The 12485-nt window shown below is 46.1% G+C and overlaps 1 protein-coding gene across 1 annotated transcript; it reads left to right on the forward strand.

Moving 5' to 3' along the window:
• The first annotated feature begins 10157 nt into the window (after positions 1-10157).
• LOC118587514 (C2 calcium-dependent domain-containing protein 4A-like) lies at positions 10158-11421 on the forward strand. The gene has a single exon (XM_036193539.1). It carries the CDS (start codon positions 10267-10269, stop codon positions 11287-11289), a length of 1023 nt encoding a protein of 340 aa, XP_036049432.1. The 5' UTR covers positions 10158-10266; the 3' UTR covers positions 11290-11421.
• Positions 11422-12485: the final 1064 nt, after the last annotated feature.

Raw genomic sequence — 12485 nt, forward strand, 5'->3', positions numbered from 1 at the left:
CTTCAGGGGGTGAACTTTGTCACAGGAGTGAAGGCTGTGCATCATCCCTCTAGGCACTGACGACGTATGTGGTCCAGCTTCTGCAGGAAACAGCCATGCAGATGCCTCAGGACTCAAGTAAGTACTAGAAAGGGGGACACTCTTTGGAGAAGTCCAGGGAACTTCTTCCATCTACTTTAAGAGGATTGGACTACCCACTCCCACACCAGCAATTTTTTGCATAAAAACATTTTTATATTGGCAATTTCCCTGGAAATTTGATAAATTCTGATAGCTTTTTGGAACATCCCCTGGAGCTTTGTTTGGCTGAAGCAGTGTCTCACAAGGTATTCCATGCTAGTCTCAAACTCACCACATAGTCCAGGCTGGCCTGAAAATCATGAGTGCTAGGCACTACAGGTGTGCACCACATACCCAGCCTCCATTGGGATGTCCACATTAAGTTCTTTTCTAAGGTAGATTCCCCTTAGCTCCATTTTTTGGCATTATTACAATGGTTAGAATCTCTACTACAAGTTTGAAATAGTGAGAAAAAGCATACTTCTCTTCTTTCTGGACTTTGGAAGTTGTTTAGTTTTCAGTAACGATGCAGGCTGTAGATTATTGGCAGATGCAGATGTCTTTAATCCAGTTGAGGAAACTTTTCTCATGCTAGTTTGCTACATGTTTTTAATTAGGAATTGATATTGAATTTTGTTGAGTGATTTTTTTTCCATCCTTGAAAATGATGGCTGTTATTTTGAAAAAGTAAACCAGATTTGTGTGTACTGAAGAAAATGGGAGAAAGAGATTAGTTTTTTTTTTTTCTTATGACACTCTTGTGATTCTTGAAAGAATCACTGGACTTTTTAAGAATGAACTTTTTCTACAGTAAAATTTTTTTCTCTAGTAAACATTTCAGATGTTTTGGCAACTTTTTAAATATTCATTTTGAGTTTTAATTAGGCGTATGTGTGTGACTATAAAGTTATGTGCCAGCAAGAGTGCAATTGCCCATGGAAGCCAGAAAATGTTTGATCCCTTGGAGCTGGACTTACAGGTATTGTGGGCCACCCAGCATAGGTGCTGGGAACTAAACTCGGGTCCTCTGCAAGAGTAGCACAAGTTCTTGATCCCTCCATGCCTCCAGCCCCTTAGGCAATCTTTAGATTTTATAGGCCTTGTAAAATATCCATCATTTATTATTACTGAACATACTATTAAATCTTTTGAATATACTTAGCACACATGAAAAAATTTTAGCCTCCCTACCTGGTTCTTGTCTGGTTTTATGATTTACTATTCAGCAGCAGAGAAAGGAAACATACACAGCCATCCAAGTCCAGTTATGTCTCACCCTCTACAGAAAGGAAATTCTTTGTCTTAGAATGTTATTGCCAAGTATGTTTTGAAAGGAATGTTGACATTTTTTGGATACTGCATATTTAATAAAGCAAGGGCAGATAACAGGCCCCTCTTATGGCTGCTCTCACACTAGGAGTTTTCTTCAAAGAGTGTGGGACAGAGGAGCCCCTGGAGCCCTTAGTTGTGAGCCTGGATGTTAAAGGGTGGGGATTGATTTCCCAGACACTGGAACACTGGACTCCTTGGCTTGGGAGAGGCACCAGCAGAGATATGGCTCTTTGGTAGTGGACATAGTTTAGGTGGGCTGGTTGCCAAGCCTTTAAGGCTTCTTAGAGTGCATTTAACTGACATTTAGGAATGATTATGTCTCAGGTATTGTTCTAAGGAACTGAACTTGGGTTTGTCTGCTTTGCTATACAATGGGGATGGCAGTGACCTAGGTGTGGCTTCCTCGTAGGGAACTATGTGTTGACAGTTTGGAGTCTGGGGACAGAATCTGGCCCTTACCTTTGTATTACATTATCTCTCTGCTATACTATATGGAGTTCTTTCTTAGGTTTCTCCCTTTACACCCTGCTTGTCTTTCACAAAACTGAGAAGTTTCATTTGACTTCGAGTGTGAGTGTATACAAGTGACAAGATTTACAGCTTTAGCTGTAAAAAAAAAAAAAAAAAAAAAGAGTATTATGTTACTGTGTGTTTTGCTGTGTCTCTACCTCTGAAAGTGATTTTTTTTTTGTTTTTGTTTTTCAAGACAGGGTTTCTCTGTAGCTTTGGAGCCTGTCCTGGAACTCACTTTGTAGGCTGGCCTCGAACTCACAGAGATCTGCCTGCCTCTGCCTCCCGAGTGCTGAGATCACAGGCATGCGCCACCACTGCCCAGCTTGAAAGTGAATTTAGAAGTTCTATACCCCTCACGGCTAGTGTATGCTAGGGTAAGTGGCTGTGACCATCTATTCCACCCAAGATAGGCGCCTGGGAAATTACCTGACAGGATGGGCAGCTTCCATGGGAACTTCAGAGATATTCCTAGTTCCTGTACATATACACAGCCCTGTCCCCTACTACAAAAGGAGGTACGAGTGCCTAGCATAGCACCTAGGCAGATTCTATCCAGAGGAAGATGAAGATGATGATAGCTGCTGGCTGGAAGTCAAGCCATTTCAACCCAGAGAACCCGTGGGCCAGAACAGATTCTCCCACCCTATGTGTGCCAAAATATCATTCTTGGAAATACCAATGATGAAACCTGAGGGCACCTTTTAAGTATGTACAATCTCAATAATTTTCAATCAAATCTTCACTTAATATCTCAATTTAGTATCTCAAGAATCCAAACTTTGGAGTGAGGAGGGCTAGTGTATTTGTGAAAAAAAGGCAGAGATACGAAGTTTGGATGTTTGGGGCTGGAGCAGTGGCTCAGCAGGTAAGAGCCCTTGCCACTCTTGCAGAAGACCCGGGTTCAGTTCACGGCACTCACATAGAAGCTCACAATTGTAACTCCAATTCCAGGGCATCTGGCACCCTCTTCTGGCCTTTATGAGCACTAGGCATGTACATAGTGCACAAACACACATGTAAACAAAACACCATATACATAAAAATCTTTTAAAATAGAAAGAAGACAAGAAGAGGAAGGCATCCATCCAGGCTTTGTTTTTTCTCTGACCACAACACAGAATTCTATATTCATATGGCACTGAAGACCCATTTGTCGGGCTACCTTCACAGATCAGTTGGATCAAGCTGGATCAATTGTATTTTGTGTGTGTACACACATGGTGTGTTTAACCTCTCTGTATAGCCAGTGCTTTTGTAGGCTAAGAAACAAATTTCAAATAGCAAGTCCTTCAGTCATCTCTGATAAATTCTTCAAGTACATATTCCCAGAGACAATGATGTCCACCCTCGCATGTCTCATGCTCAGCTGTATCACTGAGCTGTTCCTGTGCCAGGTTCAGTGGGCCTTGAGGTTTCTATAGAAACAAAGCTTGGTCCCCAGTTGTCTTGTTTTTACACATGTGCCCATTAGATCAAGGAAGGACATTGAGGGAATGCAGTCACCAGGCTACATCAGTAGCTGTGTTTTGGCTTTTGACATTGTCCTTTACAAAGTTTGTACTTGAGAACTGTCCAATTGAATCAACAAATGTAAAAACAAAACAAAAACAACAACAATCAAACTCTGGGAGTTTGATTTTGTGTTGGATCACATTCATCGATGTCCTTGACTGCATGTGGGTCATGGGCCACACACTGCACTTCCTGTAGCCCCTCTTTTTGCTCTGTCTTGTGCTTTCAAGGAACACATGTCCTCCATCATACCATATACAGCCTTTTCTTAAGTTTGTCTTCTTCCAAGTTCCGGAGCTAAAGTGGTAACTCGTGATGCAGTCACTTACTCAAAAGCCTGTCTACCTGGGCCCTCCAGCTGTGACAATTTACTACAACTTATCTAGTTTCTGCTTAAAGAGGTTTTGATTATCTCTCTGGAAGTATCACCTTCTCAAGGCAGGAGTTCATCTGTACATTTAATTCATCTACACTTGGACAAATTCAAGCAAGCAAATTTATAGGCCCATATCCAGCCATTCATAGTCATTTTAGTGCATATTCTTGTAACTTTTTGTTTGCCCAGTACATGTTTTAAGTAATTGAATCTACGTACATCATCTTGTAGTTTTTTAGTTTTTTTTTTCTAAGCTTATTGTGTCCTCAAATAACTACACTGAAAAGTAATGCCTTGACCCATGCTCTATTTCACAATCCTGCTTTTGCCCACAGTCCATTGCAGAAGATGAATGGTCGCCAACTGGAGATCCAGACAAGGGCCTCAGGACGTGATATCTGGAAGTTTTTCTAGCACGGGAAGGGGTACCCTTTTTCTGGGGGAGGGAAGGTACCATCTATGATACGGATGTTTCTTGGAAATGGTGGGGTCCTGCTTGTAGAACGCTGGTACTGTCTGTCACCTTCCATCTTCAAGGGGCATACATGTCACATCTCTTGAGGTGTCTGTCAACTCACAATGTATTTCAGAAATATTAGAACACTATAATGTGTATGCTTGATGACATGTGAACTGAAGAAAATGTGTATAAAACATCTTCCAAACATAAAGGAAATGTTTGGTTCTGTATGTAATCGATAATGGTCCCTTCATATCATATTATTTGGGTTCAAAGATGTTGTATTTGAGTCTTTAAATCAAAAGAGCTGTGACAACTGTTCTGTATTAACCTGTGGAGGCTTCTTGCTAGCTGTGCCAGAGCCCTTTATCTTAACTGGAAACGGAGTGGAATGTGGAGACCTTTGTCTCTGGCCCATTGGGTTGTGTTGTGCCTTAGTTAGTGTTCTATTACTGTGATGAAACACCACAATCGAGGCAGCTTATAATTTTGGAAGCATTTAATTGGGGTCTTGATTACTGTTTCAGAGGGTGAGTCCATGACCATTACAGTGGGAAGTATGGGGGCAGACAGGTAAGCATGGAACAGGAGCACTAGCTGAGAGTTGCCATCTGATATGAAAGATGGAGACAGAGGAGAGGGAATGAGACTGGGCCTCCATGGCTTTTTAAATATCAAAGCCCATCCCCAGTGACCCATGTCCAACAAGGCCATACCTCTAACCCTTCCAAACAGTTCCATTAACTGAGAACCAAGCATTTATCACCATGGGTTGCTTTGAAGCTGCTCCTGTCTAAGACCCATGGTTTCAGATCCAGGCAGCTCCCCTGTAACTCCAACCTTGTGGGCTCACTTTGCTGTTGATCTTGGTAGTTCTAGGCCTAACACACAGCTTCCCTTCTCATGGGTGGTGGGCACTGCCACAGGAGTGCCAAATGTAAACAGAGTGCTGGTGTTGGTTGGGTCTTAAATGTCCCACCAAACCTCCTGACGCATCGTGCAGCAGTGTTCAGAGCTGCATTCTAGTGAGATGTTGGCATCCCAAGAGCTCTGATATTGACATGTATTAATTCATTCACGGCCTCAAAAGTCTAATGGGAAGTGAGGGGTTTTTGGAAATGCTCCACCACCCCTGGCCTGCTGCCTTTCACAGCACTGGAGTCTTCAGCATGTAGCAGTGGAGCCGACTGATTGCCTCATGCAGCATCAGATGGCACTCCAAGAGAATGGCTCAAATCTGGGAACTTTGGGGATGATCAGTTAAAAAAAGCACTGCTTGGGGAACAGAATAGGAGCCTAGAGAGTACACAAGGTGGCTCACCCTTGCACTCCCCTCCTTGGGGAGGCTGAGGCAGGGGGATCATGATTTTGGGAACATTTTAGACTACACTTCCCCATCTGCCTCGAATAAGTCATTTTTTTCCCTCTTGTAGTAGCCTGCAACTGATGCTGCACGAGGGATAATTGACTATGTCAAACTATGCATACAGAGGGAGGCCTTGTCTAAAATGACAGGATTTTGATTTTATGTATATGGGTGTTTTACCTGCAAGTATGTCTGTCTGTGTACCACATGCATGCTTGATGCCTTTGGAGGCCCAAAGAGGGAGTCAGATCCCCTGGAATTAAAGTTATAGATGGGTGTGAGCTGCCATGTGGGTGCTGGGACTAGAACCCAGATCCTCTTGAGGAGCAGCCAGTGCTCTTAACCACTGAGCCATCTCTCCAGCCCCAAGATAAAGCCCGGTTGGGTATCACAGGCAGGTGTTAGCAATGGTTCAGCCATGTATTCCTATATTGTGAATGACAAATTTCCATTTCCTCAGCTGTAGCTTGAGTATTGGATTTGCATTATCTCAAGGATTAAGTACAATGTTTGCAAAAATGATTAAGGGTTCTGTGTGCACTGTACCAACATGAAGGAGACAAAGAGCTGACATCAAAAGAGAAAGCCTGATGACTGATAAAAGGTCACCACAAGTTAGTCGAGATAGCTACCTTAAAGACTTTGAAAACATGATAGGAGAAAGCCTGAAGGGAGAAGAAAAGAGACTGATCTAACTTTTCCCACCATTTATTCACTGGATACATAATTACATAGATCTATCGGACTGATTTGATTAACTTTCCCCACCATTTATTCACTGGATACACAATTACATAGATCTACCATTCTATCTCAGGACACACTCTGCCTTAGAGAAGACCCTTTGCCAATGACTCTTCAGACGACTGAATCAGAGGGAATAAGATGGTCAGGGATCCTCAAAGACACCTCTGCCTGAAATTGGCTTTAGCTGAATGGTTACTTCTCCCTGACCTTGGTTGGTTTATATGGATCCATACTTGTCCAATGACAAAAAAAAGCAAACCTGCAAGATAAATGTGATTAAGAAACAATGAATTTGGTATTTATACAGAGGGAAACTTCAGTCTTCCTCATATTTAAGGATCTGGACATGAGTTATTCCAAAGAAAGGATAGTAGGAAATACACAAGAGTAGACTCAGTTGTTGTAAGAACGGACATTCTCCCAAAGCTTGGTGGCACAAGTCTACAATGCCCGCATGAAGGAAGCTGAGGGCAGGAGGCTCACCAAAAATCTAAGGCCAGTCTGGGCTATCGTGTGAGACCATGTCTCAAGTAAGCAAGCAAGTAAGCCAAATTCTGGTTCTCCGATAAGTCACACAACACCTCAATTGTAAGAGACCAGAGTGAATGGAAGAAAGGAAGTGATGGGAAGTTAGCAAGAAAGCTAGATCTCAGCAGGTGTGGCCAGGGTCAGTTGAATGACCCTAGAAAAAGTCTTGAGTGTGCACCTCAGTTTCCCATCTGGCAAACATCTGCCTCACTGGTTTATTACAAGAAAGAAATCAAATAACGCAGCTGGCTAGCAAAATAAGTGGTTGGAAGCACCTGACAGTCATAAGAACTGGGTGGTAGATCATGATCAATTTAATGCAATATAACTCATCAAATATTGACTGAGCCCTCACTGTTTGCCTAGGATTGTATCCCTGGTGCTGGAATTGAAAGGGTCTGAGTAAGATGTCCAGTTAATGACTTGAACAGGATAACAGGAATGAAGGCAGTTTGGGCCTGTATCAGAGGGGTTTTATTATATATATATATATTCATATGAGGTGCTCTAACCATTAGTCTGTGTTGCTCTAGTTCTCATTTCTTCCTTCTGTCCTCCAATTATTCACTCAGGTTCCTTATAACTCATGACACATATGGTGTTGTCTTAGAGTTTCTATTGCTGTGAAAAGAAACCATGACCATAGCAACTCTTATAAAGAAACATTTAAATGAAGTGGCTTACATTTTCAGAGGTTTAGTCCATTATCATCATGGTGCAACATGGAGGCATGCAGGCAGACCTGGTGCTGGAGCAGGAACTGAGGGTCTTTACATCTTGAATCACAGGCAACAGGAAGTGGTCTGTCTCACTGTGCATGGCTTGATCACATATGAGACCTTGAAGCCCACCCACACAGTGACACACTTCCTCCAACAAGGCCACACCTCCTAACAGTGCCGCTCCCTTTGAGGGCCATTTTCTTTCAAGCCACCACAGGTGTCTCAAGGACTTTGGTGACATAGGTAGTAGGAACTCAGTTTATTAGGCAAGAGGAAGCTGCAAGTGGACGTTTCTAAAGCATGTAAAATACCACAGAGCTGTGTAGATGGACACTGGAGGGGGTGAGGATGAGCTACAGAAGAGGGATTGGGTCAAGGTTCCTTGCTGGAGGCACGGCTGCTCAACATGCAGTCCTGTCTTTTTCAAAGGAAAGAAATGGCTGATGCCTAGTCACCCAGAAGGCTGGAGTGAATATTGTCTGGCAACCCGGTGATTTCGTTTCTTCTATTCTCAGGAGGCAGGCTTCCTGAGTCTTCCAAAGTCCAGGCCCTAACCTGAGCTTTGCCTCTCAGCAAACAGAAGTCATCCTTATGAAAGAGGTCCCATGTACTTTGCTGCATCCACGAACAGAATCTATCTGCTTATTACAAATCCTCCTTCTTTAGGCTCTTGCCCGGGCACTGTCTAGCAGTCAACAGAACTCATTCTTATTGTAAAGGTCACGAGTGCTTTGTTACCTTGCTAGGGGAGTTTCTATGCAGCGATGCCTAAAGCTTTATTGAGATCACTGTCATGTGGAAACCTTTCTCCAAAGTGTTTCTGTGTTTAAATGTGTAAGAAAAATAAAGAGGTCAAACTCCAGAAATGTTGACCCAGTGTGCAGGAGTCCCTGACAGTGAATGTCAGCTGGGTTTGGTGTCACAGGCCTGTATTTCTAGCAATCGAGAAGGCGAGACAGTTGGATTACAAGTTCAAGCCTGCCGAGGCTACAGACTGACTTCCAGGTCAGCCTGGGCAGCTTGGTAAGAACCTTTCTCAAAATAACTAAATTTGTCTGGGGATGTAGTTCAAGGGCAGTCTTTATTTGCTATGTGCGAGTCCTAGGTGCCATTCTCAATTAACTCCCACCCAAACAAAACAAAAGAACAAACAGAAAAGGTATCAGACTAGGAAATGTCATATGCCAGATACAGTGCAGCTTTCCACATTAACACGCTCTTTTTAGCCTCTGTGGTGCTTTCCCAAGTCTCTCAGATTCATCTTTCACACCTCAGAAAATAAAGGTTAGGCCTTGGGAAGAGGGCCCTTAGCTTTTGTTTAGTTTTTTTGTTTGTTTGTTTGTTTTTTTACTGGATAGGTCCATATAAGGGCAGAAAGAAAATGGGAGCTTTGGAAAAATCAAGTATTTTTAGAGATCTGACCAAAAGTTCCATCTTTTGCCCTAGCAAAATTTCAGAAAATTTTGCACATTATTAATTTATCCGGGTCATCAGTGCCTCAGGCATCTGGTAGCCTAGGCCATGTGATATCGGGGAGAGTCCAGCAGAGGGAGACAGAGGCTAAATAAGGTGTGGACCCCTGGAGACTTAACTCAGGTCTTCACAGTTTTTGAGTAAATGAGAATACAGAACTACTCTATACAACCTTTTAGCTTGCCCAGTGTTGAATACAAATCGTCTGAATATGTTAAGGATAGGCTGACTAATGCATTTTCAACTTCGCAAAACTGTCTGCATGTAACACCATCCTCCACAGACATGCCAAGTTTAGTCTGTGCTGGGAAACAGGTATACATCACCTGCACACGGTAATGAACAGCAGAAGCCAGTGGAACGTCCCATTCTAAACGGACAAGCCAAGTTTAGTCTTTGCTTGGAAACAGATATACACCACCTGCACACGGTGATGAATGGCGGCAGAAAAACAGGAGCCAGTGGAACGTGAGTGTAGGTCACGCGCCTAGTGGGGGACCGGATTTACTTTGTCACCAAATACAGCTGTCCGTTTCCTCATCCTTCCTCGCCTTCTCTGAGAGGCCACAAACACTTTGAACTGCCAAATTCTCTTTGGCAAGGTGACCGGATGGCCTCTAGTCACCTGCAGCATTTCCCAGGCTTATATGTGGCGCTCAAGCTAAGGGACAGCCGAGGTAAGTCCCAGAGCCAGCTCCTGAGACACCGATACAGAGGCTGGGGACTTGGCAGGAAGAGACCGCTGCAAGGCGGGCCGTCCATTGTCCCTTGGGATTGGGCTCTTGACTGCTGGGCGGGACTCCGGCTATGATATAAGTGGCAGAGAGCCACTGTCCCAGCTGCCGCGCTGAAGGTGGAGCCCCAGCTGTGAAAGGGAGGTCGTCAGCTGTGCTCTTGCAATCAGACCCAGCGAGACTGAAGAAGAAAAGGTCTAATTTCTATATATTCATGTATTTAGTTTTGATAAGTGGAAGGCAAGGTGGATGTGAAGATGCGCTAAAGGCTCGTGCTGACCCGGAGCCCTAGACGTTTGGGATCTAGAACTTGAGGATTTAGAATCTAGGATTTCAGAGGATCTAGGGAGGGATGCACTGGACTCCAGGCGTCCAAACTCAACTGTTTTTCTCTGTGTTGCAGGCACGCTTCTATCCGCCACGCTCAACCCCAGGCTACGAGGATGAGGCTCCTGGGTCGACTCCGCTCCTCCGCTCCCGAGCCCGCCTTCTCCAACGTGCTCACGCCGGGCCGCATCCCTGAGTTCTGCATCCCCCCGCGGCTGCCGGTCCCCGGCGTTGCCGAGTCGCCGCACCCGGCCGCCACACTGCCTTGGCGCTGCGCGGCCGAACCCGACCTGTGGCCGCGCACCCCAACAGACCACGACGATAATGAGTACGACCACGCGGGTCGCACCGACTGGGACCCGCGCTCACAAGCCGCACTCTCGCTGCCGCACCTGCCCCGCGCACGCACCGCCTACGGCTTCTGCGCGCTGCTCGAGAGCCCGCACACGCGCCGAAAGGAGTCGCTCTTCCTCGGCCACCTAGGAGTTCCTCGGCCCGGACTTCGCCGCCGCGCGCACACCTACGCGGGCCCGTGCCCAGCCTCGGACTCTGCGCGCGCCGCCCCGATTGATCTGGACACTGCCCCGCCACCCGCTCCTGTGCCCCGCGTGCGTCGCCTCCTGCGCGCCCCCGATGGGCTGCTGAGCCGCGCCCTGCGGGCCCCTCGAGGTCGGGCCAGTGCGCGCCCCGTGCCCAGTGGAGACAAACAGGAGAGCGCCGCCTCCTGCGCGCCCCCGGTCCCTGCGGGCCCACGCCCGGAGCGCCTGCAAGCCGAGGCCAGCGTGGCTCTGGGCCGCGGGGATTGCACGCTGCACCTGGCCGCCGAGTACTGTCCGCGCAGCGCGTGTCTCCGCCTCCGCCTGCTGCGCGCTGAGGGTCCCGCCGCCGCGCTCGAACCCCGAGCCCTGGGCTGCCGCCTCAGCCTGGTGCTGAGACCGTCGGGTCAGCAGCGCGCCAGCGTTCTCCACCGCAGCCGCAAGGCCGCCCTGGACCAGGACTGCTGCTTCGATGGGCTCTCGGAGGAGCAGCTGCGCCGCCTGGCAGTGCGCATCAAGGCTGAGAGCAAGGGCCGCGGGCTGGAGCGTGGAAGGCCGCTGGGCCAGGGCGAGCTGCCGCTGGGTTCCTTGCTGCTGCTCTGAGCCCTGATTCCGTGGGGCCATGGACACTGAAGGTCGCTTGGCCTCGAGAAGCACATGCTCTTGGCTTTCTGGCATTCAGAGCCTCTTGGACGCTAACAGTGCATTGGCCCTGTGACACACACAATCTCTTGGTTCTGGTACACTTTCCCTTTTGTACAAAATAAAATGTATTTATTTTTCTATGTATGACCTTGCAGTGTTGATGTTTTGATTCCTTGGCCTCCACTTTTCTCATCACTTTTTGGTAGCAAAAGAAAAAAAAATAGCTTTCTTGGGTCTATTCACACACCAGATCCTCTTTCAAAACATTATAAATAGTCAAAAGGAAACAAAACAAAACAGGTTCTTCCTGGAGTAAAGAGAACAGTAGCACACTCACATGCTTGCTTTTCCTGTTCCCCTGCCTTGTGGGAACACTGAGAGGTTCGTTCACAGGGCTTAAAAAGTATTCATTCATTCATTGGTAAGTGCTTACAATGCAGGCCTGGTGTCCTGAATTCTGTCCCTGGAACCCATCTTTTAAAGAGCTAGAAATGTTGGTTCGCAATTGGTAATTCCAGCACAGGGGAGGCAGAGACAGGCAGACAGATCTCCGGGCTTTGCTGACCTGCCAATCTAGCCTCCTTGGTGATCTTCAGCCCAGTGGGAGACCCTGGCCCAGAGAGCAAGGTGGATGGAGATGAAGAACACCAGAGGTTGTAACTTGGCAGCCAATTGTGCACTCTCGGTTGATTATTCTTTCAAAATCATTCCAGGCATTAAGCTCCATTACAGTGTTTTCCATAAGTGGTGCTCACTCTCCCAGTTGTATGTACCTCTAATCCCGGGAGAGGCCCTCCTGTTCCAAGAACATGTTGGTGAGGAGAGAATCCTGAGAAGCAGCAGGACCCTTTTGTAAGAGAATTCTTCACACACAGTAGGAGCAGAGGCAAGAGAAGAATGTGGACCCTTGAGGGATGGAGGACATGGACATTCCTTTTCTTTCTTCATTGAGGAGTCTTTCTTTCTGGCCTCTCTAAACAAATTGTTTCTGTGGCCTTGTTCCCATCCAGCTGTGTTTAAGTTACACACTGCTGAGTTTTGCAGTCAATTTGTCAATTTCTTGAACTGTGGGTTCTAAGAGTTTTTAAAAAAGGTTTATTTTTATTATTTTTTGAAATTATGTATAGGTGTGTGTACCTGTGGACATGTGCACC

This window comes from Onychomys torridus, chromosome 7 (assembly GCF_903995425.1).
Source record: "Onychomys torridus chromosome 7, mOncTor1.1, whole genome shotgun sequence".
NCBI lineage: Eukaryota > Metazoa > Chordata > Mammalia > Rodentia > Cricetidae > Onychomys > Onychomys torridus.

Bases quoted from the DNA above. Each gene is read 5' to 3' on its own strand.
- LOC118587514 (XM_036193539.1), top strand. From the start codon at position 10,267: ATGAGGCTCCTGGGTCGACTCCGCTCCTCCGCTCCCGAGCCCGCCTTC.